General features: G+C 41.0%; 1 protein-coding gene across 5 annotated transcripts in view; it reads left to right on the forward strand.

The window, feature by feature from the left end:
* Positions 1–26,978, forward strand: part of efr3a (EFR3 homolog A (S. cerevisiae)) — a 248,436-nt gene that overhangs the window by 192,758 nt on the left and 28,700 nt on the right. For all 5 annotated transcript variants that reach the window (XM_024419921.2, XM_024419917.2, XM_024419920.2 and 2 more), the window contains exons 14-18: positions 16,296–16,468; positions 18,262–18,337; positions 23,023–23,184; positions 26,093–26,224; positions 26,395–26,462. In XM_024419921.2, coding sequence (XP_024275689.1) covers positions 16,296–16,468; positions 18,262–18,337; positions 23,023–23,184; positions 26,093–26,224; positions 26,395–26,462 — 611 coding nt within the window. The remainder of the gene's footprint in view (positions 1–16,295; positions 16,469–18,261; positions 18,338–23,022; positions 23,185–26,092; positions 26,225–26,394; positions 26,463–26,978) is intronic.

The raw sequence follows: 26,978 nt of genomic DNA on the forward strand, positions 1-26,978 counted from the left end.
AGCATCTGCTAAGTGGCATTTATATTATACAGTATATATATAATTATTTTAGACAGATTGAAGTGTTATTCTCTAGAGATGGGCTCGATTATTTGAATATCCAAACAGATATTATTCGATCATTTGTATTAATTTAAAAAAATATTGTACAAAAATATATTCCAAGAGTAAACACAAAAAAAGTGAGCAAGAAACATTTTTTTTAAGGATATAATTGCGAAATTCAAGGAGTTCGCAATTCATTGAGTTTATTTGATGGGGGCGCTCAGTCATCGGCCTCCCCCTTGCTTGCGGGACCAATAGAGGACAAAAAAGCAAATGCCTTCATCACGCAGCAAGTGCTCAGGTTAAAAACATACGTTAAACACACGTATTTCTACTATTCAGATATCCGAAAACATTTCATGATATTGTAACCCAATAGTACCTTGTAATAAGAATTAAGGATACTTCACCATGTACAAGTTTTATTATTCTCATAAAAAAATTTAAATAAGTAAAAAATAAATCTATATTCTTTGAGCTGTAGCGTATAGTAATACTGTGACTGTAAGTCCGTATGTATTGACTTATGTTTTCAGTAAAACAACGACAACATTCGTACATCAAACAACACAGTTATGCAAATGCAATAACACTCTATTTTTGGTGTACACCATAAAGCTCCTATGGTTGTGCACAAGCTAAAATGAATATAAATGTTCAATATGTGCCTATCGTCGGAAAATGATATTTCAGGCACGTGCAATGTTCAACAGCATAAATGCGATGCATTAGCTAAATATGCTTAAAACTTCTTCGGGATAGGGGGCAGCATTTTCACTTTTGGATAAATAGCGTGCCCAAATTCAACTTCCTGCTACTCATGCCCAGAATATAAGATATGCATATCATTAGTAGATTTGGATAGACAACACTCTGAAGTTTCTAAAACTGTTTGAATCATGTCTGTGAGTATAACAGAACTTATGTAGCAGGCAAAACCCAGAGGACAAACCATTCCGATTTTTCTTTTTTATTGATGTCACTGTCTATTCAATGTCTTTTCATTGGGAAACCAGATGTCTAAGGGACTTGTTTGCAGTTCCTACCGATTCCACTGGATGTCACCAGTCTTTAGAAATTGGTTGAGGTTATTCCTTTGTGTAATGAAGAAGTATGGCCATCTTGAACAAGTGTCACATCATGTGTACTGTTTGAATAGTTGCGCAAGACCAGAAAGCATGCTTGATTTTGTTGTCTTCCTGTATTGAACACAGATCATCCAGTCTTCAATTTTATTGATTATTTACGTTTAAAAATACCTACAGTTGTATTACAAAAGTAGTTTGAAATGTTTTGGCAAAGTTTACAGGTAACCTTTGAGATATTTTGTAGTGATATTTTGTAGTGGAACCAGTGTTTTTCTGGATCAAATGCGCCAAATAAATGGACATTTTGGATATATATGGACGGAATTAATCGAACAAAAGGACCATTTGCGATGTTTATGGGACATATTGGAGTGCCAACAAAAGAAGTTCATCAAAGGTAAGGCATGATTTATATTTTATTTCTGCGTTTTGTGTCACGCCTGCAGAGTTGAAATATGCTACTCTCTTGTTGTGCTATTATCAGATAATAGCATCTTATGCTTCCACCAAAAAGCCTTTTTGAAATCTGACATGTTGGCTGGATTCACAACGAGTGTAGCTTTAATTTGGTGTCTTACGTGTGTGATTTAATGAAAGTTCGATTTTTATAGTATTTTATTTGAATTTGGCGCTCTGCATTTTCCCTGGCTATTGGCCAGGTGGGACGCTAGCGTCCCGCCTATCCCAAAGAGGGTATTAATGCTGAGTTAAGCTGAATATGAGGAGCTGCAAGGTGCATTTGTCTACTTGCATAGAGTAATTACAACATGGATAACAGCTAATGCATTCCAATGTAATTCTAAGACCGTAGCTGTAAATCGTACCACTGCTGAAAAATGACCAAAAGAATATACTTGATGCCTTTTTTTAAATTTCACCTTTATTTAACCAGGTAGGCTAGTTGAGAACAAGTTCTCATTTGCAACTGCGACCTGGCCAAGATAAAGCATAGCAGTGTGAACAGACACATGGAGTAAACAATTAACAAGTCAATAACACAGTCGAAAAAAGAGTCTATATACATTGTGTGCAAAAGGCATGAGGAGGTAGGCGAATAATTAAAATTTTGCAGATTAACACTGGAGTGATAAATGATCAGATGGTCATGTACAGGTAGAGATATTGGTGTGCAAAAGAGCAGAAAAGTAAATAAATATAAACAGTATGGGGATAAGGTAGGTCAAATTGGGTGGGCTATTTACCGATTGACTATATGTACAGCTGCAGCGATCGGTTAGCTGCTCAGATAGCAGATGTTTGAAGTTGGTGAGGGAGATAAAAGTCTCCAACTTCAGCGATTTTTGCAATTCGTTCCAGTCACAGGCAGCAGAGAACTGGAACGAAAGGCGGCCAAATGAGGAATTGGCTTTAGGGATGATTAGTGAGATACACCTGCTGGAGCGCGTGCTACGGGTGGGTGTTGCCATCGTGACCAGTGAACTGAGATAAGGCGGAGCTTTACCTAGCATGGACTTGTAGATGACCTGGAGCCAGTGGGTCTGGCGACGAATATGTAGCGAGGGCCAGCCGACTAGAGCATACAGGTCGCAGTGGTGGATGGTATAAGGTGCTTTAGTAACAAAACGGATGGCACTGTGATAAACTGCATCCAGTTTGCTGAGTAGAATGTTGGAAGCTATTTTGTAGATGACATCGCGGAAGTCGAGGATCGGTAGGATAGTCAGTTTTACTAGGGTAAGTTTGGCGGCGTGAGTGAAGGAGGCTATGTTGCGGAATAGAAAGCCGACTCTAGATTTGATTTTAGATTGGAGATGTTTGATATGAGTCTGGAAGGAGAGTTTACAGGCTAGCCAGACACCTAGGTACTTATAGATGTCCACATATTCTAGGTCAGAACCATCCAGGGTGGTGATGCTAGTCGGGCGTGTGGGTGCAGGCAGCGAACGGTTGAAAAGCATGCATTTGGTTTTACTAGCGTTTAAGAGCAGTTGGAGGCCACGGAAGGAGTGTTGTATGGCATTGAAGCTCGTTTGGAGGTTAAATAGCACAGTGTCCAAGGACGGGCCGGAAGTATACAGAATGGTGTTGTCTGCGTAGAGGGGGATCAGGGAATCGCCCGCAGCAAGAGCAACATCATTGATATATACAGAGAAAAGAGTCGGCCCGAGAATTGAACCCTGTGGCACCCCCAGAGACTGCCAGAGGACCGGACAGCATGCCCTCCGATTTGACACACTGAACTCTGTCTGCAAAGTAGTTGGTGAACCAGGCAAGGCAGTCATCAGAAAAACCGAGGCTACTGAGTCTGCCGATAAGAATATGGTGATTGACAAAGTCGAAAGCCTTGACAAGGTCGATGAAGACGGCTGCACAGTACTGTCTTTTATTGATGGCGGTTATGATATCGTTTAGTACCTTGAGCGTGGATGAGGTGCACCCGTGACCGGCTCGGAAACCAGATTGCACAGCGGAGAAGGTACGGTGGGATTCGAGATTGTCAGTGACCTGTTTGTTGACTTGGCTTTCGAAGACCTTAGATAGGCAGGGCAGGATGGATATAGGTCTGTAACAGTTTGGGTCCAGGGTGTCTCCCCCTTTGAAGAGGGGGATGACTGCGGCAGCTTTCCAATCCTTGGGGATCTCAGACAATATGAAAGAGAGGTTGAACAGGCTGGTAATTGGGGTTGCGACAATGGCGGCGGATAGTTTCAGAAATAGAGGGTCCAGATTGTCAAGCCCAGCTAATTTGTACGGGTCCAGGTTTTGCAGCTCTTTCAGAACATCTGCTATCTGGATTTGGGTAAAGGAGAACCTGGAGAGGCTTGGGCGAGTAGCTGCGGGGGGTCGGAGCCGTTGGCCGAGGTTGGAGTAGCCAGGAGGAAGGCATGGCCAGCCGTTGAGAAATGCTTGTTTGAAGTTTTTGATAATCATGGATTTATCGGTGGTGACGGTGTTACCTAGCCTCAGTGCAGTGGGCAGCTGGGAGGAGGTGCTCTTGTTCTCCATGGACTTCAGTGTCCCAGAACTTTTTGGAGTTAGCTACAGGATGCAAATTTCTGCCTGAAGAAGCTGGCCTTAGCTTTCCTGACTGACTGCTTTGTGCTGGTCGAGGGCAGTCAGGTCTGGAGTGAACCAAGGGCTATATCTGTTCTTAGTTCTGCATTTTTTGAACGGAGCATGCTTATCTAAAATGGTGAGGAAGTTACTTTTAAAGAATGACCAGGCAGTGATCGCTGAGATCCTGGTTGAAGACAGCGGAGGGCCAGTTGGTCAGGATGACTTCTATGAGGGTGCCCTTGTTTACAGATTTAGGGTTGTACCTGGTGGGTTCCTTGATGATTTGTGTGAGATTGAGGGCATCTAGCTTAGATTGTCGGACTGCCGGGGTGTTAAGCATATCCCAGTTTAGGTCACCTAACAGAACAAACACTGAAGCTAGATGGGGGGCGATCAATTCACAAATGGTGTCCAGGGCACAGCTGGGATCTGAGGGGGGTCGGTAGCAGGCGGCAACAGTGAGAGACTTATTTCTGGAGAGAGTCATTTTTTAAATGAGTAGTTCGAACTGTTTGGGTATGGACCTAGAAAGTATTACATTACTTTGCAGGCTATCTCTGCAGTAGACTGCAACTCCTCCCCCTTTAGCAGTTCTATCTTGACGGAAAATGTTATAGTTGGGTATGGAAATTTCTGAATTTTTGGTGGCCTTTCTGAGCCAGGATTCAGACATGGCAAGGACATCAGGGTTAGCAGAGTGTGCTAAAGCAGTGAGTAAAACAAACTTAGGGAGGAGGCTTCTGATGTTGACATGCATGAAACCAAGGCTTTTTCGATCACAGAAGTCAACAAATGAGGGTGCCTGGGGACATGCAGGGGACAAAGACTAAAAGGAGCAGATTTCTGGGCATGGTAGAATATATTCAGGGCATAATGCGCAGACAGGGGTATGGTGGGGTGCGTGTACAGCGGAGGTAAGCCCAGGCACTGGGTGATGATAAGAGAGATTGTATCTCTGGACATTCTGGTTGTAATGGGTGAGGTCACCGCATGTGTGGGAGGTGGGACAAAGGAAGTATCAGGGGTATGAAGAGTGGAACTAGGGGCTCCATTGTAAACTAAAACAATGATAACTAACCTGAACAACAGTATACAAGGCATATTGACATTTGAGAGAGACATACAGCGAGGCATACAGTAATCACAGGTGTTGATTGGGAGAGCTAGCTAAAACAGTAGGTGAGACAACAACAGCTAATCAGCTAGCACAACAACAGCAGGTAAAATGGCGTTGACTAGGCAGAGGGTCGGATTAACTACACACAGAGCCTGAGTGCGGCTGTGGCCGACAGATAAAACATAAACAAACAGAATGGAGTACCGTGATTAATGGACAGTCCAGCAGGCATCAGCTATGTAGCCAAGTGATCAGTGTCCAGGGGGCAGCGGTGGATGGGACAGGGAAGCTAGACTGGCGAGTATTATCCAGGCTAAAAAAACTGGCTGGCTGTGCAGAAGGTAAAAGCCGCTAGCAGTGGCTAACAATGACTAAATAGCTTGTAGCTAGTTAGCTTCTGGAGGTTCTTGAATGTGTTCTAAAAATTAAAAAAAATAGCGATTCCAGTTCACATTGGGTGAGGCAGGTTACCAGAAGGTATAATCGAATTAAAAATCGAAAAGAGATTTTAAGTAAATATGGGTCCAGTGAGTGGTTGGGCTGGCTGGGGACGCGGCGATTCAGACAGTTAGCAGGCCTGTGCTAACAAGCTAACAGTTAGTAGGGCGGGGCTAAACAAGCTAGCAGTTAGCAGACCGGGGCTAAACAAGCTAGCAGTTAGAGCAAGCAGATAGCAAGGGCTAGAAAGTTAGCCTTTGGGGGACGTCGCGATGGGGTTAAGTCTGAAGCTGTCTTAAAGTGATACACCCCCTGTTATTGTATTCTAATGATAAACTGAGTAAATATGCATATGGGTTACAATATTATTTGAATAGTGAAATGATTTCAAATGCTCATCCCTATTATACTCCCTATTAAGGAATGCTAAAGGATGGAAAGTCATCATTCACTCTCATTCCCTGTAATGTAAATTAACTCCCTGTGTGTCTCCAGTGTGTGTGTGTGTGGCTCCCGCATTGTCAGGTTAGCTCAGTCTATATTCCCCGCTGTTCTGTTAAGCCTCTCTTGTTCAACTGACTGCTGTACGAGATGGCTATACGCAGGTGGAAAAAAGCCCCTAGGGCAGAGGAAACGTTCACACAGAGAATACTTTACACACACACATACTGTATGTGCGCTCAGACATGTTACATATGCACATTCTCCTATATTTTTCCCATGCCGCATATGTCACACACTCCTCCTCTTCCCATGGGACATCTGCATGATCGACCGGGAGCTAGGAGGGTGGCTTATTGCAAAGTCTAGGGAGATAGGGGAATGTTTTAACATATTTTTAACACCATGCAGCTGCAGATGGGTCCTTGGCAACTGGGATCAGCACATGTAACACAAACTCGACTGTCTGATTATGAGTCTGAGGTGGGGGGTGGGGGTCAGGGGTGTTAGGGTGGGGGACTCATTATGTGTTCTTTCTCACTTCGTCACTTCAACATGTACTGTACACACAAGGAATACAGATGCTCCTACTGGAGCATGTGCACAGTGCGCACACACCTTTTCTCTGTACACATGATTCTGGGACACTAGTCACCACACACACACATGCACAGGGAGGTAAAAAAAAAAAACAGCCCTGGATTTTGATGCAGACAGGCCCACCAAAACTGGCACGCACCTACACACCAGCACCTAATACCACCACCTAGCTGCATCAAAGCTATTGTACAAAAATCTGTACTATTTTCAGAGTGCTACAAAACATACACACAAACTCTTTACACTGATATAAGAGTTCTACCGAACACATACTGAATTGTCATGATTGAACAACATTCCATCTGAAGCCTAAAACAAAACAGAGAAAGTTTAATAGCTAGAATGTTCACTGAACGGAACACTGTCTGGCTGCTTCTCAGGGAGGGCTGGCTGGCTGGCTTTAAAGAGGCAGTGCGGTTTAAAACACATAAAACAAACATTTCTCAGTTTTCCGGACGATGTTTCCACACTATGAGGTCGAAATAACACTGAAATCGTGAAAATTATGACTGTCATTTTTGTGTAAAAACACATGGAATTTCAGCCTGTTCGGGTGGGATGTAATTTTGGCCCACCCGCATAACGTCACCCGGCGATCTGATAATAATAAATTAAATTAAATTCATTGTTTATTTACATATTCCCTTCTAGTTTTAGTGCTGGTCCCACCCAAAAGCAAGAGAGATTGTGCAACATTTTGCACTTTGCACTGTATTCCCTCCAAACAATCACTTCATCTGATTTGGCTTTGATTTATTTTTCATAATCTAACTGTCAGAGAAGTTGAGTCAAACCTCCTGCACAGCACACTTTGGCATCAGACTACATTGCAAATCAGCCTAGGTACACGTGGATTTCCCAGCAGTTCCATCAAGCATCGCATTGATTTTCAAATCGGCAGCAGCATCAACCATTCATGAAGTAAGTGTCTAAATATTTATTTTTTATCTTATAAGTAAATGACATGCTATTCATGGGTGGCATCATTCATCACAATATTGTTTTGAATGTTGTCTTGAGGACTGATGCCCAAATTAACATTCTAGTAGCTACTCAATGGCATTCTGAGCCGCCATGTGCTGATGAAGATTTTGTCTAAAGTGCATTATAGTGACTTGGAAAAAATATGAAATTTCTAAAAGTCCCAAATCATTAGTAGGAAAACCTCTTTTCATCAATGTGATGGAGTATAAATGTAGCTTGTCACAAGATACTGACCCTACCGTTACTCTTGTTTACACTGAGCTGCACTGGAGTTGGAACGCAATTATGGTTACGTTAAGACACCGTGGAGCCGGTGTGAAAATGGGTCGTAAAAACGTTCCTTTGCAGCGATGGGAAATGCTACTGTACTCCGAATTGTACCTTTATCCATACTGCTCCATCGAGAAGACTGGCTGCTGTGGCTACTGCTAGCTAGCATGGGGACGAAATGGGCAGTTTTCTAGGAAAACTAGCTGTATTTCAATCTTCTCGATGGAACAGTGTCGATAAAGGTTGGAGTACAGTTGCCTATCCCATGCCTGCATTGAGGTACGCTTTCCAACCCATATCTCGCACCGACTCCACGGTGTCTTTATGTAACCATGATTGCGTTTTAACCCCAGTGCAGCTCGGTGTACACCAGCGTAACGGTAGGCTCGGTATCTTCTGGCAAGACTTTAGCTAGCTGCTTAGGATTTAAGGACAGGACTGGATTTTAGCTAGCGAACATTGGCATTGCTAGCTAGCTATTTTTTATGAACTTTTCTAGCTATGGCAATTGCCGTCTCTCTAAAGTAAATTTGGTTACATGATAATGATGGCAAAGTTATTTCCTACTAATTAGTTACCTACATTAGCTATGTCATCATATTTCCAGGCCACTATAGTGTCACTTCAGATAATGTTAGCTAGATTGATAGCTACCAGTCTGTGAGCTAACCAATGGTAGCTAGCCTGTTGACTGTTGTTCAAGCTGCAGTCAGTCAATTACTCAACGGACCAAGGTAGCCTACTTGTCATTTTTTTATGTTTATGTTTTCTTTGACAGTATGTCATTAGGTATTGGAGCTAAAAACTAACTTGCCTGCAATTGGATTTGTAGCTACTAGCCTGCCAGCCAGAAGAGAGAGGGTAGCTATTATGATTATTAGCGAGCACGATCTCTCATTAGGGTGTATGTTTATCTGTGATATGATTCCTAAAAAATAGTTGAATGAATATATAACCCTTATGATAGATCATAGGGCTTATGGAACCTCAGGCTGTAGGTATAGCTGGCCAGACTTTGCTACAGGCATACAGTACCAGTCAAAAGATTGGACACCTACTCATTCATAGGTTTTTCTTTATTTTTACTATTTTCAAACTTTTGACTGGTACTGTACATGAGTATATTATTTCAGTTATGGACTATCAGATATTAAATGGTTATGTTTTCGTACATTTTGTACATTTTGTACAAACCTTTTGGATTGTACAATTTGACTTTTGTCACCTTGCCAACAGGTTGATAACTACACAATTCCCTTCCATTCATCCCAGAGGAAGGCCTGCAGGATGAGGACGACCATGAGATCATGGACTTCTTGAATGAAAATGCCTTTGATGAGGAGCTACTTGGTGAAGACTAGAGAGCTCCAGAGTTCCTCTGTGGAGATGGGAGAACCTTCCAGAAGGACAACCATATCTGGTTGTCTCCCATCTCCACAGAGGAACCCTAGATTTCTGTCAGAGTGACCATCGGGTTCTTGGTCACCTACCTGACTAATGCCCTTCTCCCCAGATTGCTCAGTTTGGCCGGGTGGACAGCTCTAGGAAGAGTCTTGGTGGTTCCAAACTTCTTCAATTTAAGAATGATGGAAGCCACTGTGTTCTTGGGGACCTTCAATGCAACAGACCTTTTTTGGTACCCTTCCGCAAATCTGTACCTCGACACAATCCTGTCTCGGAGCTCTACGGACAATTCCTTTTTGCTCTGACATGTACTGTCAACTGTGGGACCTGATCTAGACAGGTGTGTGATTTTCCAAATCATGTACAATCAATTGAATTGACCACAGGGGGATTCCAATCAAGTTGTAGAAACATCTCAAGGATGATCAATGGAAACAGGATGCACCTGAGCTCAATTTTGAGTCTCATAGCAAAGGGTCTGAATACTTGTGTAAATAAAATAAAAAGATCTGTTTTTTATTTTTAATACATTTGCAAAAATGTCTACAAACCTGTTTTTTCTTTGTCATTATGAGGTATTGTGTGTAGATTTCTGTAACAAAATGTGGAATAAGTCAAAGGGTCTGAATACTTTCCAAAGGAACTGTGGAGCACTTTGGTAGTTTACAATAAAGAATACTGAATTGCAGCATATCTGTTTATTATGTTATGTAAATAACAGTAGATAATTCATAAAGAAGGACAACAACCTGACATTGCAGTCTGGTTTCTTTATTTACTTTAAACAAAATTCAAGTGTTTACTCATTAGAATATTTTTTATAAATTATAATCTCCAGTATCATCACAGTCTATTTCACAAAATGATGAAATAGACTTTTGGATTATACTGAAGAGTATACCATGGGCCATTGTGTCTGAGGCCTTACACAGCAAGTAATACCATGTATACTTAGTATTGCTTACTGCGTTTGGCCTCAGACGCAGAGGCCTATAGTCTGCCCTGTATATAATCATGGTATTCTGCAATGAAGAGACATCAGATAGGGTATAGGCCAGGATGGTCCACCATGCAAACAGGCTGTTCTGGTTGTGCATCTGCTGGTGACCTATTGAAAATAGTACAACAATGATATAACAAATTAAGATGCATTGTGTATGCCTTTTGTTTTGATGACAAGACATAGTAGCCTACACCTACTTTGGCTCCCGAGTGGTGCAGCAGTCTAAGGCACTGTATATCAGTGCTAGAGATGTCATTACAGACCCTGATTCGATTCCAGGCTGTATCACAACCGGCCGTGATTGGCCAAGCGTCGTCCGGGTTTGGCCAAGGTAGGCCTTTATTGTAAATAAGAATTTGTTCTTAACTGAGTTGCCTGGTTAAATAAATAAATAAAACCTGTGGAAGTTCGTCACTTTAAGGTCCAACTCCAGCTTCAACTGACAGGTAGAATACCATGTGCCTTTGTTGTTGTGTTTTGAAGGCGTAAGGGAGCGGCTGGAAAAACACCTCTGTGGCCACCTCTGAATTATAAAGGCCCAATATTGTTAAAATACAAACAACACAGAAGCAGCCCTGTCATTTGATCAAATGAATGAATAATATTAATAAAAAATAATAATAGGAGACTGTACAGGTGCATCGAACCTGGGACCAAGAGACTGAAAAACAACTCCAGGCCATCAGACAGTTAAATAGTCACCACTAGCCGTTTTCCGCCCAATATCCTGCTCTTAACTTTAGACACTGTTACTAGCAGGCTACAACAAGGTACTCAAACCTACACCTTAGAGACTGCTGCCCAATGTACATAGTCATTGAACACTGGTCAATTGAATAATGTTTACATACTGTTTTACGCACTTCATAAACTCAGCAAAAAAAGAAGCGTCCTCTCACTATCAACAGCATTTATTTTCAGCAAACTTAACCTGTAAATACTTGTATGAACATAAGATTCAACAACTGTGATAAACTAAACAAGTTCCACAGACATTTGACTAACAGAGATGGAGTAATATGTCCCTGAGCAAAGGGGGGGGTCAAAATCCAAAGTAACAGTATCTGGTGTGGCCACCAGCTGCATTAAGTACTGTAGTGAATCTCTTCCTCATGGACTGCACCAGATTTGACAGTTATTGCTGTGAGATGTTACCCCACTCTTCCACCAAGGCACCTGCAAATTCCTAGACATTTCTGGGGGAATGGCCCTAGCCCTCACCCTCCCGATCCAACAGGTCCCAAACGTGCTCAATGGGATTGAGATCCGTGCTCTTCACTGGCCATGGCAGAACACTGACATTACTGTCTTGCAGGAAATCACACACAGAACGACCCGTATGGCTGGTGGCATTGTCATGCTGAAGGGTCATGTCAGGATGAGGCTGCAGGAAGGGTACCACATGAGGATCTCTACCTTATAGCGCACAGTGTTGAGATTGCCTGCAATGACAAGCTCAGTCTGATGATACTGTGATACACCGCCCCAGACCATGATGGACCCTCCACCTCCAAATCGATCCCGCTCCAGAGTACAGGCCTCGGTGTGACGCTCATTCCTTCGACAATAAATGCGAATCCGACCATCACACCTGGTGAGACACAACAGCGACTCGTCAATGAAGAGCACTTTTTGCCAGTCCTGTCTGGTCCAGTGACAGTGGGTTTGTGCCTATAGGCGATGTTGTTGCCGGTGGCCTACAAGCCCTCAGCCCAGCCTTTCTCAGCCTATTGCGGACAGTCTGAGCACTGATGGAGGGATGGTGTGTTCCTGGTGTAACTTGGGCAGTTGTTGTTGCCATCCTGTACCTGTGTTGTTACACGTGGTTTGCCACTGTCTCCGGAATCTCACAGTACGGACATTGCCATTTATTGCCCTGGCCACATCTGCAGTCCTCATGCCTCCTTGCAGCATGCCTAAGGCACGTTCACGCAGATGAGCAGGGACCCTGGGCGTCTTTCTTTTGGTGTTTTTCAGTCAGTAGAAAGGCCTCTTTAGTGTCCTAAGTTTTCATAACTGTGACCTTAATTGCCTACCGTCTCTAAGCTGTTAGTGTCTTAATGACCGTTCCACAGGTGCATGTTCATTAATTGTTAATGGTTGATTGAACAAGCATGGGAAACAGTGTTTAAACCCTTTACAATGAAAATCTGTGAAGTTATTTGGATTTTTACAAATTATCTTTGAAAGACAGGGTTCTGAAAAGGGGACGTTTCTTTTTTTGCTGAGTTTATCTATATACTTTATTCTAGTCAAGGCTCATCCTATATAATTACTGCTGAACACACCTTTTCTATTCATATACTGTCCATAATGTCTATACACACCATATTCTGCCCTTGAGTTGCTTTCCCATGCAAAACTAGACAGATAGCTAACAACTAAGTCTTCAATAAAACTCCCAAGGCGTGACTTTTCTTGAATGAATATATTGAAAACGTTTGTTGTGAAACTGCAAAATACAGAAACAATATACTTTAGTATTTAATTCACACCGACATACTGTTGCTGTACATTATACATTTGAAGTTGCATAAATACAAAGCACGTGCTAAGGTACCATGCATGTGGCATGATGCCAAACCATATAGCTAATTGTTATTCATATGGTAATTGGCTAACTCCTTTCATTACTCTAATAATGTACAACCATCTATGTAGAATAACAAAGCATATTACACTAGAAACAGTAACAAAACTACAGTATTGTATATTTTACAATTTGTTTGTATGACGCACGAGCAAAGTAATACAGCTAACTACATACATGAAAGGCATTGCAATTCGTGTGAGTAAATGCAACCAACCAACATTGATATGTAAGCAACTCTATCAATAACAAAATGATCATTATTAGCTAAATGCTTGAATCGAACTTACAAACAAATATTTTCCAAGGCTGAATCGTGACAGGAAATAACTACACTGAAAGACCTGCACCGTAGCGTTGTTTTTAGCTGCTTCTATGCGTGCGGAACAATTCTCTACTTCCTGTTTGCGTACAGTCTAAGTACCAGAAAGCTCCACTAGGGGGCAAATAACACCATTGAACACAATGAAAATACATCTTAACCATTGTAATAAAATAATATTTTACCTTCTAACAGGATGGCAGCACACACCATCATATACACTGAGTGTACAAAACATTTGCCCTTTCCATGACATAGCTTTCACCTGGTCAGTCTATGACCCCTTATTGATGTCACCTGTTAAATCCACTTCAATCTGTGTAGATGAAGGGGAAGAGAAGTTAAAGAAGGCTTTTAAGTCTTGAGACATGGATTGTGTGTGTGCCATTGAGGGTGAATGGGCAAGACTATAGATTTAATTGCCTTTAAACAGGGTATGGTAATATGTGCCAGGCGCACCGCTTTGAGTGTGTCAAGAACTAGAACGCTGCTGGGTTTTTCATGCTCAACAGTTTCCCCTGTATATCAAGAATCGTTCACCATTCCAAGGACATCCAGCCAACTTGACACAACTGTGGGAAGCATTGGAGTCAACATGGGCCAGCATCCCTGTGGAACGCTTTCTATACCTTGTAGAGTCTATGCCCCGACGAATCGAGGCTGTTCTGAGGCAAAATGGGGTGCAACTCAAGTTGTTTCCCGAATGCATATATTTATATTCCGTTCTGTGACATTGGTCATTCTAATATTTCTATATTTCTTTTTATTTTGGGTATTTGCATGTATTCTGTATTGCTGTACTGTTGGAGCTAGGAACATAAGCATTTTGCTACACCCGCAATAGTCTGCAAAATATGTGTATGTGACTAATATAATTTGATTTTGAGGACACAAGCTCAAGTGCATAGTAAAAATATGCTGAAAATATTTATCATGTGATGTAGATCCCATTGAACAAAAGTTGAGGAATAGAGCTTAAAATGAATGATAAATGGGAAACAATGTGTACACTTCAATGGGGCAAAAGGCAGTGTGTTGTTGTGATTCTGGATGGCCAGTTGGCTGCTTCTTGTCATAGTTGCTATGTGGCGAATCGTAGATGGCTCATTTCAGCTAGTTTTATCTTGTTCTTGATGTCTTGTTTTCAAATCAAATGTTATTGGTCACATTCACATGCTTAGCAGATGTTAATTTAAATGTAGTGAAATGCTTGTGCTTCTAGTTCTGACTATGCAGTAATATCTAACAAGTAATCTAACAAATTCACAACTACCTTACACACACACACACATGTAAAGGGATGAATAGAATTTGTACATAAAAATATATGGATGAGCGATGGCGTGCACCATAGGCAAGATGCAGTAGATGGTATAGAATACAGTATATACATATGAGATGAGTAATGTAGGATATGTAAACATTATTAAAGTGGTGTTATTTAAAGTGACTTGAGATACCTTTATTAAGTCCATTTATTTAAGGGACCAGAGATTTGAGTCTGTATGTTGGCAGCAGCCTCTGAATGTTAGTGATGGCTGCTGAACCGTCTGATGACCTTGAGATAGAAGCTGTTTTTCAGTCTCTTAGTCCCAGCTTTGATGCACCTGTACTGACCTCGCCTTCTGGATGATAGCGGGGTGAACAGGCAGTGGCTCGGGTGGTTGTTGTCCTTGATGATCTTTATGGCCTTCCTGTGACATCGGGTGGTGTAGGTAGGTGTCCTGGTGGGCAGGTAGTTTGCCCCCGGTGATGCGTTGTGCAGACCGCACTGTCCTTTGGAGAGCCTTGCGGTTGTGGGCGATGCAATTTCCATACCAGGCGGTGATACGGCCCGACAGGATGCTCTCGATTGTGCATCTGCACCCTCTGCTGTTTCCTGAAGTCCATGATCATCTCCTTTGTTTTCTTGACGGCAGGTTTTGACTGATGGCACATTTATGCTAATATGGTTAGCTAGCTAATTACCAACAACTGTAACGATGGCTCCCCATTGCCTACCGCTTTGGCTGCACAGACTTTGCTTGTGCTCACAATTCCAGCTGCGGCATCTCCCTCTGCATGGGCTATCTGCACATTGACGTTAGCCTTGGCACTGGCACTAGTAGCATCACTACATAATAAGTCAGTTAATTTCCTACATTTGGCTGCATCTGACCCAAGGGACTTTACTTTTTTGTCCCTTAATTTTTCAGCCCCACCTTTACGTGTTTTGCTGTGTTGCTTATCGATGTTGATTTGGGATTTTGCGTAAGTTGACTTCTATTGATAGCTACATCAACATCTCGTGGCTATGTCACTGTCAGTGTGTATGTGAGGGAAGGGGGCTGGGCTAAGTACTGCAGCCGCTGCACAGAGGGAGGAATGGACCAATGGGCCAGGTCCGGTGGAAGAGATGGAACAGTGGGCCGGCCCGTGTCGCTCAACTTCTCAGCCCCCACTATAATTGGACCATTGGGCCCGCCCAGATGCACATTTTCCTGGTGCTCCATATTGCCATTCCGCTACTGCACACACACACACACACACACACCAGTGTCCTCCCTTTCGTCACCTCATCATGTAGACCAGACAGAAGGGTCACAGTGCAGTGACATTTTGCTCAATCTGAAATCCGCTCGGATTGAAAGAGAAAGGTGTTGGCAGAGCTCAAAGTTTAAGTCGGTTTATTGTGAATGATGGCAAACTCGCCAGTCTGTCGGTGGTGGCGATGCAATAAACACCTGTCAATTACGTGTGATTGATGGAGTGTGGAAATATGCTGGAGTGTACTCTCGAACACCCTTCAACCATGAAATATACATATACCAAGACATTTATCCAGAAATGTTTGGAAAATTGAAACGTATATCATGATATAGATGTATGGTATGTATACTTTATCATAAATTGTACATGGTGTGTTATTAACACATGATATATATAGACTGTGATCAAGACTGACCTTTCCCCCTGACACCTTTGATGTACCTCAGGTGACCTCTGGTTTCAAGTCCAAGACCATGGTGGCAGCGCTGCCCGCACCCTTCCTGGACCCACTTTTCTCCATTTCACTCATGGAGGACTGCGAGCTTCGCCAGTTGGTCCTTGAGATCCTGCTCAACATCATCGATCGCCACGACAACCGCGCCAAGCTGCGGGGCATCAGGTAACAGCTGTTGTCAAAATGCCCATTGCCGGTGTCGGGTGTTCCGCAGGGGTGCATACACCCCTCGATAGCTTTTAGTTGTTGGGTTTGAGGTTGTACGCTATTTGATTGTAGGCTGCTCTGGGTAAGAGCATCTGCTAAATTACCAAAATGTAATGCACAGTGCCTGTTGAAATTCTACACAACCCTTGCACAGTCTTCACATTATGCTGCCTTAAAATTTTATCTAAATATATAGTTTTTTTTCCTACAGATCTACACAACCTACTCTTTCAAAGTAAAAAAAAAATGTATACAATGAAGATGTATTGATTGCGTATGTCTTAAGACCCCAGAGTTAAAACTTGGTCGAAACACCTTTGGCAGCCATTACAGCTGTGAATAATTTTGAATAAGATTCTACCAACCTTGCACAAATCATAAAGCAACATAGATCAATTGTTTTGGTCAAAATTGCTCAAGCTCAGTAAAAGTAGTGGGTGATGTTGGTTTTCGCAGCCTGGTCGAGCACCGGTACACACTACCAAGTGCGCTATTTTTCAGATGATGCCCAACCGGAGTTAAACAGTAATAGTGTCACTGCTCTTAGCTTCAAGACACCCATACTATGGAATGCCGTTTGGGTCTTTGCGTGTCAAAAAAGATACAGTAGCACTGTCAAAGCTGTACAATAAGTACAAATACGGGCCACAAACGAGCCAGTACCACTTTGGTAATAAAGCATAATTTCTTCGACCGCAACTTCTGAGGTACCTAGCTAGCACCAATATAATCAGCCTGAAAACAATGACCAGTACAAACTGTAGTCATTTTCATTATTATTAGCAATGATTTAGAAATCCTTGAGTAAATATTAGCTAGGTTGCCACTTGTTGTTCGCCTATTGAAATTGAATTTCAGTTCATGAAAATAAATAGCTAGCCAGCTACTTAACCCTGTTGCCCAAAACTAACATTATAAGCAGCCAGTAGCGTCATCTGGCTAGTGAGACTCGACCGGACCGGGTTATGTGTTGTGAAGCGAGCCACAATAAGGATTAGGCACAATAGTGGAATTTGTGGTTTGTCTTCAAAATAAATTATGTAATTGACAGTGATGCAAATGAATAGAAATAGTAGAATTATGCTATACTTTTATTTTGAAGGCTAAATGCAAAGTCCACTATTGTGGCTGATCCTTATTGTGGCTAGCTTCACATAGATGGGTCCGTCCACCATTAATCAAAGAAAAACTGTCTTATAAATCAGGGTTATTTTAGATGATGACACCTAGCTATATAGTTAGCTAGCTAACTATAGCTGCTGAATCAGACTGTCGTCTTGATATGTTTTGGGGGAAGAAAACACATCCATTTGCATCCATGAGCTAGCTAGCATTTATGACCAGCACTGTAGGTGCGCGAGGCAACTTTACCAGCATTGTACGTAGCATATGTATCGATGAATCGTTGTGACATGAAATACAAGTGATAGTGTAATCCATGTGTAATAACTACGTTTTAAAAAATGATGAACGCATTAAATTATTATGTGACTATATTATTATGTGATTATATTATTTAAATATTGGTTATCAGTATCGTTTTTTGGGGGGCAAGAAAAATATTGGCTATCGGTATTGGCCAAAAATGTCATATCAGTGCATCACTAATTATTTTCTTTCACCTTGAAAGTGTGGATTTGGTTGTGAAAATCAGTAGGGGAAAAATCCAGTCCTTTTTAATACTGTGCAAGGGGTGTGACTTTCACGACTATATATATCTTTCATGTTTGAATCTTTCTCTAATTTGTTAGGATCATTCCTAATGTGGCGGCCTTGAAGATAAAGAGGGAGAAGATATCGAAACAAGACGTTGGGTTCATGAAAAAGGTGAATTAAAAAGTTGTACTTAAAAAATTAAACACTTCCAGTATTGCACATTATACTACCTGTTTGTGATGCATTATGATTGCGTAATGAAGTTCTGCATTTATAATGCTTAGTAGAATGAGTCGTTAGCTTGGGTGATAAAAATCCCTATCTTTTCATTCATAGACAGTGTTAAAAGGTAAAGCAGCACATAAGTAGCTCTGATGCAATAATTGATTTTCACAGACAGTGTTACCATCCGTTTGTCTTCGAATAAATAACAAGCTGGGGCCAGTTGCAATGCACCATTACAGCTCCCCATAGAAAACCACTATGGATCACAAATGGTTCTGCCACAGCTCTTTACTGCAACAAGCTCTCAGTCTCACTGCAGCACAATTCGACTTTATTCTACATTCCTCCAAACTTAACATTTCAGTGTTTTTGTTGTTGCTGGTGCTGTATCGTTCCATTTCTCCAAAAGTCAATTTTAGAAGTTAAGAGTTAAGTTTAGGCACTCATTCCAAATGGTTAAGGTAAGGGTTAGGGTTTGTGATAGGGTTAGAACATTATTAAGTTTAGGCACTTATTTCAAATGGTTAATGTAAGGGTTAAGTTTAGACACTCATTCCAAATGGTTAATGTAAGGGTTAAGGTTTGTGATAGGGTTAGAACATTAAGTTTAGACACTTATTCCAAATGGTTAACGTAAGGGATAAGGTTTGTGATAGGGTTAGAACATTACGTTTAGACACTCATTCCAAATGGTTAATGTAAGGGTTCAGTTTAGACACTCATTCCAAATGGTTACGGTAAGGGTTAAGGTCTGTGATAGGGTTAAAATAAAAAACAAATGTCTATGACTGGAATCGAACACACAACCAGGAATCGAACACGCAATCCAGAGTCATTGGATTACAAAACCTAAGCCTACTTGATGGTAATAACGTTGCCCCTAGTGGCTGTTTTTATAAGGCATTTCCAGACGTCCTCAGGACAATTTTGACATCAGTCTTGAACGACCTGGCTGCTCTGTCCTCTGTTGGTGGTAGTTGTGCCTTATTGCAGTGTAATAAACAGACACTATTCTACTTTACTTTGTTAGGTTTGTTTGATGGGGACGTAGCACATTAATAAACATTTCTGTCAATGTGCCAGATTTTGCAAACAGGCTAATTTTCAATACTCCCTGCCAATACCACATAAGCAATCAGATAAGGAGATAAACAATCCGAACATCATAGAGCGATGCAGGCTTTTGTTCCAGCCCAGCACTTACATGCCTGATTCAGTTTATTGAGGTCCCAATGTCTAGCTGATTTTAAGAGACGTGTGTTCGAAGACATACATTTTTCATAAACAGTTAATAAACCCTTAAAACATTGTAAATAACTTCAAAACAACTGTTATTTTGCGTTGGTTGTATTATCAAAATGAATCATTTTTTATAGTGTTTTTTACTAATCTTTAACAATGAATCCAATAATTTTAGACCCCGCTGTATATGAGGAAGGTAAGCTGAACATAGTCTAGAGACAATGTCATCCACACAGAGCCCATAGCTCAGGCTCCCCTAGCTGCGATATGCTCCACAACATTTAGCATTTACCCTCGACTCTTCCAAGTCCCCCATAAAGAAACTATTGCCACCGAATACATTGCAGCATTTAGCATTCATGCTATCGCTGCCACTGTCAAGGCTAATTAATGGAGCTCAATCCGCCTTTGTCAGAGGAATATGATAAGTAGCTAGATAGAGAGCTATGTCTCCAGCTGGGTCGTGTTGATTAGGGTGCTAGATAACAACATGCAGCTAAATGTTTTTAAACAGAAAGTGAGTGTTTCTTATTGGATATGTTAAAATGTATAGTTCTGTCCTTAAACTGTTCTTGTCTATTAATGTTCTGTATTATGTCATGTTTTGTGTTGACCCCAGGAAGTGTAACTGCAGCTTTCGCAACAGCTAATGGGGATCCTAAAAAAATACCAAATAGTACCTCACTTCTTCACCCAGTTTCGGACCGTTTTCTAACATTTCTTGCCTACTGAACACGACCCTGCTTAAGGCTATTAAGTGTCAGAGGCAGTCTTGTAGGTTGGTTATTTTTAGGTCATGGCTTCAAGTTATTTTCATGAGCCATCGAGTGTGTATTTGAATATCTGACTAAATTAATAAGGAACTACCCCACCACCTCCTCTTTCGTTAAAGATGGTGACACTGCTCGCTGACTCAGAAACAAGTTTATTTTTTTTCGATGCAATCATCTTTGGTTGGCTATTTTAGGTATTTGCTCCAGTGATGTTGTCCACTTTACTAAAGCTTGTGATGTGTTGAGTGATTGTGCAAATGTGGGTTCTTCGTTCACAGTGCTGCATCTCCCTCATTGCTCCACAGTCACATTTACCCGTCTCTGGCCTTATTGAAAGTCTGGCGCTATATTTAGCTCTGTCTGTTCTAGGAATGTACAGGTACAGTGGGCCCACGGTTCTGTATGTATCACAGTTTGTGGGCCACTATAACGTTACGGTTTCGGTATCTTTATATTTAAGAAAATAATTAAAACACATCACCCTTTAATTAACAATTAACTCTTTATTTTGCCTATAGACAAATCAAACTTTCCTTTCAGAAAAATGGCAGCCTGACTGACTAGGCCTGGTTTCTGTCTCTACTGTATGAAATCGAAGGGGAGAAAACATTACAATTAAAAGTGCTTCTTAGTTTTGACAACCTGTAGCTCTTCATCTCCCAATCCAGTACATAGTGAACCGTCACAGTGAGGTAGCTTAGAGTTGCTCTGGAGGTCCAACTATCAGTGGAGAAAGCTAGATAGGGTGTCTGTGTCAATTCCTTTTCATTTTCTCCCCGTGATGTTTCAGAGTTTGGGAATTACTTTGCTGCTGAAATGTGTGCGGGAGGGGACATTGTAACGCGGTAAAAAAAAAAAAAAAAACATTAGGTGACGAAATCCCGAGTCAGTAACCACTGAATAGGGCTGCAGATATTTGGCTATGAATACTCCCACTGCTTTCATTATTTCTTTATGTTTCTGAATTTATAGCAAATTGTGTTTGGAAGGTGCCTCTTCGCTAGCGCTCGCCATTGGCGCTCAGCGAATAGTTGTTTTAGTTTCCCCTCTCTTCATGATGCCCCTCTTAGGGAGGTTTCCTACTGAGATGTCATTGCAAATCATCCATTAGTTGTTGAAAGGGGATGGAGTTGCGGTCACTACATTGAGACATTGCTGTGGAGTAAAGTTTGTCAGCCCTCAGGAGCCCCGTAACGGCCACAAGCTGCGCGTCTGGTTCTGTGGATCTGAATGTACAACGTGCTTGTAGTCTTCAGCACAATCAACACGTTTTGGAAATTATAGGAAAATGACAGGCATACCGTAATTCCGCGGTTCACTTGTGCGTATTGAACCGTGGGGGGTGTACCGAACGGTTCAATAACATGCTGTGTACCTTTGCATCCTTAGTCTGTTCCATGGACATCGATTTTTCTTTCTTTCCCTCAGTCTCTCGTTCACTCTCTCTCGCTCTCACGCTCTCTCTATCAGTTATCTAAAAACCTACTCTCTTTCATTGGTTTGACAGATTTTTTTCATCTTTCTCTCTTGCGGTCTCATCAATGGTTCGAAATACTCAATTCGTAGCAATTGTAATGACTTTTTATTTCTTTCAGTAACTTAATTTCAATAAATACCTTGAACCCACCTGTCCCTGAATTTTCCTAAATACTGTGTGTATGTTCCACTCCAGCAGTAATTTGGAGATATCATAAATTACTTAAAACTTTCAGAGCATTTCTACCTCGAGCATCATATGGTCAAAATGACCATATGCTTATTCAAAGGATTGTTCACTATTTTAACTAAATCTAAATGTATGTAAATTACATGTTATAGAAGGGTCCAGACACTTTTTTGGGGGGTGGATTTCACTTGAAACCTACCACATCCGCAATAGACTACATCATTGCTTGTTCTACAGTAGGGGGGCTACAGAAAAACATGAACAATGGCTCCAAAAACACCCAAATACATCCCTTTAAAAACGGAAAATGATTTAGATGTTGTATACATGAAACTCTGTATTTCTGAACTTTATACACAACGTTATATTCCATTTTATGCGACTCGAGCGGTTTCCCCTACCAGTTGTGCTGTGCGGGCTGCACGGAGAAGCAGCACAGCTGGTAGGGGAAAATGCTTTTTGGTAAGCTCAATTCCCTTTGTCAATGCACGCTGCGCTGGTCATTTATTTAATTCTCAATTTGACAATTGATCATTTTGTCACCCGTCAGACTATATCTATTATTATATGTGTGAAATTAGTTTCAATGTAGTTTAGGGTTGGGCAGGCCATTAGCTGGCCAGGCAACTGTTGTCTTACACATAGAAATGTTTTCAAATGCACATATCGTCAAATGCACATATTAGAATGACCGTCATGACCATTCTAGTTATGAAATTCCGGCTCTTCGATTGTTCAATTCTGTGAAATGCATTTGTGTACCGTATGTTGCCAAAGAAAAATGACTAAATCTGAAGATATTGATGGACTGGTAAATTACATGCCCAAATTACAAGAATATGAAGTTATTATTTGTTTATTTAAAATAATTAGTCTCTCTCCATCCATCTACCCAATCATTCTTCTATCCATCTACACATTCATCCATCCCTCCCTTCCTCTCCTCTCAGCATGGGCAGCAGTTGTACCGTCACATCTACCTGGGCTGTAAGGAGGAGGACAACGGTCACAAGAACTTTGAGCTGCTCTTCACTACCCTGGCTGTGCTCACCATTGAGCTGGCCAATGAGGAGGTGGTGGTGGACCTCATCAGGCTGGCTCTTGCCCTGCAGGTAGGACAGAAGACACTGATAGCGTGGTGTAACTTCAGAGGTTTTTGGTGATTTGGGGCTGAATCCTAACTTGAGATTTGTACGTGTGCAATTTCATTGCAATTGTTGCCATACAATGTGTATGTAGGTAATAGGTGTCCTGTGGCATCAGTCATTGTGTCACAGGACACATTTTAGTAAAGTCAATGTAATTTATTAATAATGATGGGAGGGGAAAAAAACTGTCAACAAAACATTGCTTTAGCAACGATACCAGCTTTTAGTTGTTTTTGTAGGAATTCATATTTACAACAAGAAAGATAACGCTATAAGGAGAAGATGTTGATATTATGAGAAATAGCCTTTAGTATATTGAAATGTTAGCACAGACTACTTGGCAGAATTGGCTTCCTCTCATGCACTGGTTGATATTATGGCATTATGGATCAACTTTAATTTTCTCCTCGGTTTGAAGTATTGGGAGATAGTAGTGTCATTGAGCCATATACAGTTGAAGTCGGAAGTTTACATACACTTAGGTTGGAGTCATTAAAACTCGTTTTCAACCACTCTACAAATTTCTTGTTAACATACTATAGTTTTGGCAAGTTGGTTTGGACATCTGCTTTATGCATGACATAAGTCATTTTTCCAGCAATTGTTTACAGGCAGATTATTTCACTTATAATTCACTGTATCACAATTCCATAATGTCAGAAGTTTACATACACTAAATTGACTACCTTTAAACAGCTTGGAAAATTCCAGAAAATGAAGTCATGGATTTACAAGCTTCTGATAGGCTAATTGACATCATTTCAGTCAATTGGAGGTGTATCTGTGGATGTATTTCAAGGCCTACCTTCAAACTTAGTGCCTCTTTGCTTGACATCATGGGAAAATCAAAAGAAATCAGAAAAAAAATGTAGACCTCCACAGTTCTTTGTTTCTGGGCATTCAAACCTGGGCATGATTCTGGGCATGATGCTCCAGATACTCAACTAGTCTAAAGAAGGCCAGTTGTATTGCTACTTTAATCAGCACAACAGTTTTCAGCTGTGCTAACTATTACAAAAGGGTTTTCTAATGATGAATTAGCCTTTTAAACTGAAAAACTTGGATTAGCTAACACAATGTGCCATTGGAACACAGGAGTGATTGTTGCTGATAATGGGCCTCTGTATGCCTATGTAGATATTCCATTTGAAAAAATCTGCCGTTTCCAGCTACAATAGTCATTTACAACATTAACAATGACTACACTGTATTTCTGATACATATTGTTATTTAATAGACAAAAAATATGCTTTTCTTTTAAAAACAAGGACTTTTCTAAGTGACCCCAAACTTTTAAACGGTAGTGTATATATGCATAATTTGGCATAAGTCCACTTTTATAACCAACAGCTCACACGTTTTGGTGACAAAGATGCTAAGAGTGCATGATGCTATAAGAGAAGATCTTACATAAATAGCAACCCCTCGTCCTTTCTCTTGTCCGCAATAGCAACGTCCTTATCCATAATCAAATTATTCAGCCAAGTCTCTGAGATAACCAGAACGTCTGGGCTTGTGTCATACTCTCAGACATCCAGAAAGTCCAGTTTACACATTTATATGTATCACTCCAAGCCCTCTGCGAGATTTGAAAACAGCAGGAGTATCCATGGTGACACTGGTCAACAGAACTGTATGAGCTCGCCACAATAGGCTTCCTGGTTGGATTCAAAATGTACAGAGCTAATAGTAGAATTCAGGATAGTGTGCACAAGATTACTATTGACAATACTCCTATGCTTATGATCACATGTAGCAAAATGATAGCTTGGTACAAAGCTATTAATAGCATAGGTTGAGCTAACGACAGTGGGTTTCTTAAGGTAGCTAACAGAGCTATCAATTGAAATTAAATTAACAGGCACAGAATTACTACTTACAATAGCCCTATCAACATGGGAAGCTGTGGCGAAATGATATCAGCTGTGATTGAATGGGAGTAAATACTTTTGAGGAGCTTGATTTGATCAGTCAATGCCTCAGATACAAATGCCAGTGATGTCCTCTCAGAATTGTTGCAGTGGAACAAGTTTGTGTTCAGTAGACACAAAATTGAAGAAAATACTCACAGTCTGAAGGAGGAAGATACTATCTGGGTTGGGGAGTAACTGAATACATGTAATCTGGTTAGAAAAACAGTAACTGTAATCGGTTACACAAACCAGCAAAAATGTTCCTATCAGATACTTTGTAAAAACTAGATTACATTTTAGATGACTTTTAAATTCAGAAAGGATGTTTATAAAAAATGCATTGACACCTTTTTGTTTTCTCAATGACATTCAATTCAGCATTGAAAAAAACATGTACGTGTGTTTGTTCCACCTGAGTCTGACCACAAGTCAAGGACCACTATGATGACATGCTAAATGTGTTTGATGGATTCTTTTTGTCTTCTTCTAATGCCTCTTAAGGGGACAGTACTCCAAAAGTAACAGAAAGTAATCAGATTGTTACTGAGTTTAGGTAATCCAAAAGTTAAGTTATGGATAAAAATGTGGCAGGTAACTAGTAACAGATTACATTTCAAATGTAACCTATCCAATCCTGCTGATACTATCCAATAAGAAACGCTCATTTTCATTTTCACTGATGTGCTGTAATGAACATGACCCTGAGTCAGGTGGTTACAAACTCCCTTCATTGTGGATTGAATGTAAATATTAGTTGAATGCCTGACTGAATTAATTGCAACTAGCATATAATTCTATAAGATAGCTAGCTAGCCATAGAGCTGTTGTAATGTGCTCTATGCTACACTAAAGCCAAAGGCACATTTTCTCTTCTCTGGACAATCCATTTTTTCCCCTTTCTATCTGTTGCAAAACAAGCCCTTGTGTAGCATATTTCTAAAGCTTTTCATTGGTTGCAGGATATGTCCTTGGCTAATGAGGAGAACATGCCCATGGTCATCCGTTGTGGCATCATGGCACTGGTGGCGGCCTACCTGAACTTTCTTAGTCAGATGATCGCCAACCCAGCCTTCTGTCAACACGTCAGCAAGGTAAATTACCTTGGAATTAAAGAGAGAGTTCAGGAAAAAATGTTGAGAGAAGTTGAGTTGTCTGTAGGCCAGTAGTAACCACAATAATATTTTTACATTTACTTCTCTCTCTCTCTCCCTCCCCCTCCCTCAATCTCTTACTGTCTCTCCATCCCACTCTACTCTTCTAGGTGATTGAGATGAGGAACCTGGAGGCCCCTTACCTCCTCCCTGAGCACATCTTCAGAGAGAAGTGTCCGTAAGTGTCGTCTGGTCGCCTACTGACTCCAGATCTTTTGGCAGATACCCTTCATGCACTGACCTCCTCTTCACCTTGCATTCAAATATTCATTGATCAGATTTGTTGAAATATTCACTCATGCGATGGATGAGAAGCACAAATGTAAAGAATTTAAAATGCTCCATCCCTAGTCAGTAGTAAGTAGTCAGTAGTACTGTGTGGTTGTGGTCAGTAGTTGTGATGTTGTGGTCAGTAGTTGTGTGTTTGTGGCCAATATGTTAGGTCAGTGGTAGTGGTAGGTTTTTGTGGTTATGTTCAGTAGTTGTGATTCAGTAGTTGTGTGGTTGTGTTCAATAGTTTTGTGTTTGGTCAGTAGATGTGTGGTTGGTCATTTAGTTGTGGTTCAGTAGTTGTTTTCAGTAGTTGTGTGGTTTTACTCAGTGATTTTGGTCAGTACTTTTGGTCAGTACTTTTGGCTGGTAGTGGAGGTCAGTAGTTGTGAGGTTCTGTAGTGGTGGTCAGTAGTTGTGTGAT

Source organism: Oncorhynchus tshawytscha, linkage group LG10 (assembly GCF_018296145.1).
Source record: "Oncorhynchus tshawytscha isolate Ot180627B linkage group LG10, Otsh_v2.0, whole genome shotgun sequence".
In the NCBI taxonomy this organism is placed as follows: Eukaryota; Metazoa; Chordata; class Actinopteri; order Salmoniformes; family Salmonidae; genus Oncorhynchus; species Oncorhynchus tshawytscha.